At 37.4% G+C, this 6,159-nt stretch overlaps 1 protein-coding gene across 2 annotated transcripts; it reads left to right on the plus strand.

The window, feature by feature from the left end:
- The first annotated feature begins 427 nt into the window (after nt 1–427).
- On the plus strand, nt 428–4,261 carry LOC141608532 (membrane-bound transcription factor site-2 protease homolog). 2 transcript variants are annotated; one of them, XM_074427878.1, is made up of 10 exons: nt 428–673; nt 751–816; nt 945–1,011; nt 1,114–1,212; nt 1,311–1,414; nt 1,639–1,786; nt 1,933–2,013; nt 2,121–2,531; nt 3,126–3,428; nt 4,041–4,261. In XM_074427878.1, exons 1-10 carry the CDS (start codon nt 579–581, stop codon nt 4,197–4,199), a joined length of 1,533 nt encoding a protein of 510 aa, XP_074283979.1. In that variant the 5' UTR covers nt 428–578; the 3' UTR covers nt 4,200–4,261. The 2 variants fall into 2 exon arrangements, with proteins under 2 accessions (XP_074283979.1, XP_074283982.1); XM_074427881.1 differs by lacking the exon at nt 1,933–2,013.
- Nucleotides 4,262–6,159: the final 1,898 nt, after the last annotated feature.

Consider the following 6,159-nt stretch of genomic DNA (forward strand, 5'->3'; position numbering starts at 1 on the left):
AAAGGTAGAAGGGCTATTGAGAAATTAGCAGGTGAAGATTGTATAGCAGTATACATGTTTTATGAAAACCAAAGACACGCCAGTGCCAATGGCGTGTCCAACTTCAATAATTTTTTTTTCCGAAAAGTTATACTCCATTAAACACGCCATTGTTAATGGCGTGTTTGTTCCGTGTTTTAGGTTTTGAAAACCCGAGCCTACGTGGACACCATTTCGACAAATAGTTTCAAAACCGATCCAAAACGAAAAATATTTTATTTTTGAGCATTATTTTAAAAATGGATTCACTTATGTGCTAACCTTACATGGTATTGTAATTGTTTGAGCTTAATGTTTAAGTGAAAAAACTTTAACGGAAAATAAAATAAATTAAAATCTAAGTTATAATAAACTTTAATAAGGTCAGCAAAATACACATATGCTCAAAAGTAATAAGCTTAGAAAAAATCCGATTTTTTTTTTCTCTATCAGTTGACCCAAAACCTAACTGAACCGAGAGCATTACTCCCGTTTGATACACAAGTTGGTCGGAATCGTTAATTGGAAATAAGCAGCAGCGACTACAGTGGAGAAGAGTAATGGAAGGAAGAAGAATAAGAAGACAATCGAGAACAAGAGCGCAAACTCTATTACCACTGCGTTCAACTCGCCTCTCTAATACCCTTTCTTGCTGGTCAATTCTTCTTCCTTTTATTCTTTCTCAGTTAACCATTCAATTTATGATAATAATATCATTGAATTATTATGCAGGTATTGTGATCTTAAGATGACTTGTCTTAATAAACCACTTTACCATTTTGGTCAAAAACATGCCAGGTTCTTCTTGCACCTATCCTTTTACCATCCCACATGGATGATAGTTGACTCGTCACAAGCTTGTGACGATATTGTCTATCAAAAATGAGAATTTGTGCTATATTATACCCCGTAATGTTTTTGTACAGGTTTTTGAAAGTTTGGTTTACTGTGGGGACTGGTTTTAGCTTAAGCATGCTGCTTGGAGTCACCATGGTTAAGAACATGCTAATTTATACATCTCTGTTCCTTTTCATTTTATAGCTGATACATGTATGTTCATTTATTTTGTTTTTGTGCACTTTTACACCGGGGCAGGTACTTATTTGGCAGGCTGTTACCACTTCATGGCTAACCCGAGAAAGCAATAAGCTTACCCATCTGTTTGACTCCTTGCTGTTTGGTGTCAATCCATGGGTGAGCCTTTTTGTTTCTGTTCTTTTCATGCCATTGCTTTCACAGCTTTTGATTTTTGAGGATTATATTTAGAACTTAAAACGAATATTTATGTGTAGGCAATGAGGTTTAAAATGTCACTTGCTGATCTTGGATACATGGTCGGCGCTACTATAATATCTGTTACTGTACATGAATTTGGCCATGCTTCTGCTGCTGCAAGGTCAGATCTTCATTCCTAATGGATGTATGATTCATTTTTCATCCACTTTAGTCAATTACCCCATTTGCCTTGTTGTATGAAAAAGCATTTGAATGACGGGCCTTATTGGCTAAGGTTCTAATCGGCAGTATCGGAATGATGAGCTCAGTACTTAAAATTAGTTTTCATTTCAAGAGCGGCTTCCTCATTTTTTCTGTTGTAGGAATCTCTTCAACGGGAATCAGTGAAGGCATAGAATTGGAATACATTGCAATATTTCTTGCTATATTGTTTCCAGGAGCACTGGTTGCGTTCAATTATGAGTTACTGCATTCTAAGCCACGCTCTACTGCCCTTCGCATATATTGTGCTGGTATTTGGCATAATGCCGTGGTGAGTTCTCCCCCTTCTTGCAGATCTTGGCTATGTAATACTCAAAGAAAATTTAACATTTTAATATGTTTGGTGGAAAGATGAAAGGTTTATTATGATTCCAGCTTTGTATGCTTAGAACTAACTGTCTGAACTTCTTTTTAAAGTGTTGTGCAATGTGTGGACTGGCGTTGTTGCTTTTGCCCCTACTTCTTTCTCCTCTTTTCATACATGCAGATGGCCCTATGGTAATTGCAAAACGTTAACATATTCACAAACCAAATATACGTGTGTAATCAATCCGTTTCAAAACTGAAGTTTATTTATTAGAATTTTTTGTATATTGCGGGTACAGGTAGTGGACGTGTCTGCTAGTTCACCTTTGTCTGGCTACCTGTCTCCTGGTGATAACATTGTGTCATTGGAGGGAGTGAAAATGTTTAGTGCTGTAGATTGGATGGAAATGGCTAGTTCTCTGGAGAAGCGGTCACTGGCGAGCTCTGAGTTTGAGGTTCTGAAAGGTTATCCAGTTGTGAACAAAAGTTATTGCGCCCCGAATGTTTTGGTGCAGAATAGTGAAAGATTGTTCTCAGTGTCCAATCATTCTGCTTGTCCTGATGAGCATGTTGCTTTTGTGTCCACTCCCTGCTTTGACTTAAGGTCCCATTCTGCTGGCACTGGATACTGTCTTGGTTCTACTGATGCTGTTAGTCTTAAGAGTTGTGGCAGCCTGGGGATGTCTGAAACTACATGTGTATGTTCAGAGGTAAAATCTTTGGGTCTGAATTTTTATTTTGTGTTTTTCTTTTGTGGGCTGGCTGACCTAGATATTTTTCACCTTGCAACCCCATCGAATATTTTAAAGATACTAGTGCAAGTGTGCAACGAAATTACTCCAGTTTTTCAAGAGCTCCCGCAGATGGCGGTAGGGTGGAGTGTAACCAGCCTAACCCCTCAACACCTAGAGGTTTAGCATTGCGTCAAATGTCTGGTACTCTGTTACTCCACTATAAAAGGAAGCACATGTAGTTTAGTGAGCCATTTTGCTTTCGTCCATTATAATTTGAACCAAAGAATAGTGAGCCTTTGAATCCATTTGAAAAGGGATTATTTGAAAATATTATTATATTAAATTTTAGTTTTTTCTTTTTAAGCATTAGTAGTGCTTAAAGTGCACTTATTTTTAGCCTCTGTTGTTCAAGGACTCTGGATCCCATGAGGTGCATCCGCCATTACGAGGGATATATTGACTTGAAGCAAATAGGTCCTGAGATGACTAACTATGCCATAGGTCAGGTGCGTTTTGGGGTGATGGCAGTTACGGTACTCATTGATTTGATTTGATGTCTCTGATTTTCAGAATGAGATGTGCTTGTCACCGGTTCAAGAGCCTGGTGTAGTGTGGGCTGAGATCACTTATCGAAGTCCTCGTAATCATCAATGCAACTCGTCTACATCAGACGGTTCTGATTCCCGAGAAAACTGTCACAAGTCTTTCCTGTATGTGGGTGATGCATTTTCCATGACGCGTTCTCTCAAGCTAACATCATATCAACCACGTTTCACCTTCCCCTTTGCTACATATTTACCAGATATGTTTGAAAACATTTTGGTGTGGACTTTTAAAGTATCGTTAGCTCTGGCCCTCCTCAACAGTCTTCCGGTAAGTTGATCGTATATTATATTTAAAAGTTTTGATTGATGTCTTTGGGTAATAGCATGAAAAGATTTTTATGGTAATTCTCTCGGGCATATATTTATATCAAAAACCAAGTCCCTGCTAAATTGCCACAACTTTTGGACAATATATCAAAAATGAATTGTTATTCGTTTTGGGTTAAACTCTTCTACTTACAACTTAATAAATCCGATTACCCGAAGATCTGTATGTGACTCGTTGTGAGGTTTACCCTTTTATTGACAACTTTATATAGTCCTGATTCTCCACTACTTGTAGGCTGTACACCTTGTACAATAACAGTTTTCCTGAGTGCCAATTATTTGATGTCGGTATGCATTAAAAATCCTAATGGCTGATGAGCTTTGATTACTTTGGGATTAGCTATGTGTTTCAAATGATGATTCATATTAGCCGTCCGCGTGGGTCAAGTCTCTATGTGACTATTCTTGTTGATGATGTGCATTCGCTTTACGTCCATCAAAATATGGCGTTACAGTGGATTGATTTAAGAGACTGATTTTACTCTGTATCGTATCTTTGTCATATGTTCATCTAAATGATCATTTAATGATGTAATATCTGTCTTACTATCAGGTCTACTGTCTTGATGGGGAATCGATATTGGAGGTGAGCTCTCTTTATGTTACTGTCTTCAGTCCTCGAAAGAGGAGACTATTTCTTCAAGTATCCCTCTTTGGAGGCTCTGTACTTGCCTGCCTTGTATTTCTCAGAACTTTGCTCATCCAACTTTGATGATAATCAGTAGACAGTATGTACTTGTACAAGTAATGTATGAAAGGTTGTGACTTTATGCTTTATGTCCATTAGTAAAGTTTCATGTCAGCTTTGCTAATAGACTTCCTTACCATAAAACAAGGATTACACAGGAAGGGGGGGCATGTTTTGCAGTTTTGTTTGGAGGGGGACTTGACAGATTTGCTGGACTTGAAGGTATGAATGGCCCCCCTTATTTTTGTGGACCAATGTTTTGGTAAAGGTCGGCCACAATCATGCTTTCCTGGACCAAATCTTTGTTTGGCACAGCTTTGGGCCATATATTTAGATTCTTAAGCGCAGAAAATTTCCAGTGATTAGTAATTGCACTTCTGCATTTAAAAGCCTAGAATGGACGACTTTATCACTTTATGCATGCAAGTGATGCAAAACCAAATTACTTAATATATTCCAGTATTCTTTATCTAATAATGAGGTTAATAACTTGGTCGTATGCATACTGTCTTATACTCGCTCCGATCCAGCCAAATGGTAATATAAGGGAAAAAGAGTTATTTAAGAAAAGGTACAAAAGTGGGGGGTAAAGTTGGAAGCTTTGAATGAGCCATAAGAATAATATATTGTGTAATTAAACATTGAGTGAGTGGGTGAGTAGGCTATTTGATGACAAACATGTAAATGGATAGTGGGTTGTAAGGGTAACTTAGTCATTTTTTAGGCCAAATAAGGTATGTTATCATTGGATACACATGCTCTAAGATAAATGTATATTTTCAGATTCTATTGTTTGGTAATTTGAACAATTGTTATGTGTAGGTACAACTTGCTTACCCCTTTTTACTCCTAAGATATCTGATTAAAGTGATCTCGCAATTAGTTTTTTTTTTTTTTTTTTTTTTTTTTTTTTTTTTCATTCAAAGGAGGGCACTTATGTCGCGGATGAGGATCGAATCCCTAATTTGATGGTTGGAGTAAGAGAGCTCTTTCAACTTGAATTAACTCTTGTTCTAAGTCATAGTAGTATAATAATATGATAGAATGCTATACAAAGTAATGGGCTAGATAGCACCAAAATGGACACGGACACAGACACGTGATACTACATCCCATGAAATTCAGGACCCAAGACATGTTATTTAAATTTGATAAAATATATTCCCTCCACATCTATTTGTTCTGCTCATTTACTCTATACATGGTTTCCTTAGCGACATTTTGACCATCATTTCAAACACCTATACATTATTTGTTTCGATTAATAAAAAAATTGTGCAATTTTTTTATAACAAATGTAATTATATAAATATCGTATTATAAATTATTATTTTATGATGTATTTATGGTCAAAGTTTCAATACTTTGACCTCCAAAAAGGTAAATGGGTAAAACAAATAGATGCGTAGGGAGTATATATTTTCACAAATAAGATTATACATCCAATTGTATATAAGCATTGCACAACCAAGTTATAAGTATTTGAGCTTATGTGTATTTTTTCTGAGCTAATTCAAAGTACATATTTTTAATGTTTAAATGGATGAGCTATGTAATACCCGACCTTTGTGGGACCCGTACTTTGACCTTAGGATGCGTGAGGGGACCTTTAGATCGATAAGAGATCACTCGGGAGGGAAGGATAGCCTTACACTAGACCTAGACTAGACCAAGTGGAGTTACAGCGGATCGAGTGGACTCGATCCACTCGGTCGAGTGAAGAGTATACTCGATCGAGTGAGTCCACTCGACCGAGTAGAGTACTACTCGGCCGATTGAGTCCACTAGACCGAGTGGACTCGTCACTCGGTCGAGTGACGCTGTTTCAGAATACGGGATTAAACCCTTTTCTTCCCTAACCCTAAATCATTTTCTACTTTTCTCCTTATCTCTCCAAACTCTCTCCCTTCTCTCTAAACCCTCACAAACACCTACTACTTGGGATTCAAGCTTGGATTAGTGGATTTTCCACCTTCCTCTTCAT

Source organism: Silene latifolia, chromosome 1, assembly GCF_048544455.1.
Source record: "Silene latifolia isolate original U9 population chromosome 1, ASM4854445v1, whole genome shotgun sequence".
NCBI lineage: Eukaryota > Viridiplantae > Streptophyta > Magnoliopsida > Caryophyllales > Caryophyllaceae > Silene > Silene latifolia.

Bases quoted from the DNA above. Each gene is read 5' to 3' on its own strand.
- LOC141608532 (XM_074427878.1), top strand. From the start codon at position 579: ATGGAAGGAAGAAGAATAAGAAGACAATCGAGAACAAGAGCGCAAACT. The intron at 1,012-1,113 runs GTTAAGAACATG...ACACCGGGGCAG, and splicing joins TGCTGCTTGGAGTCACCATG to GTACTTATTTGGCAGGCTGT. The intron at 3,429-4,040 runs GTAAGTTGATCG...TCTTACTATCAG, and splicing joins CCCTCCTCAACAGTCTTCCG to GTCTACTGTCTTGATGGGGA.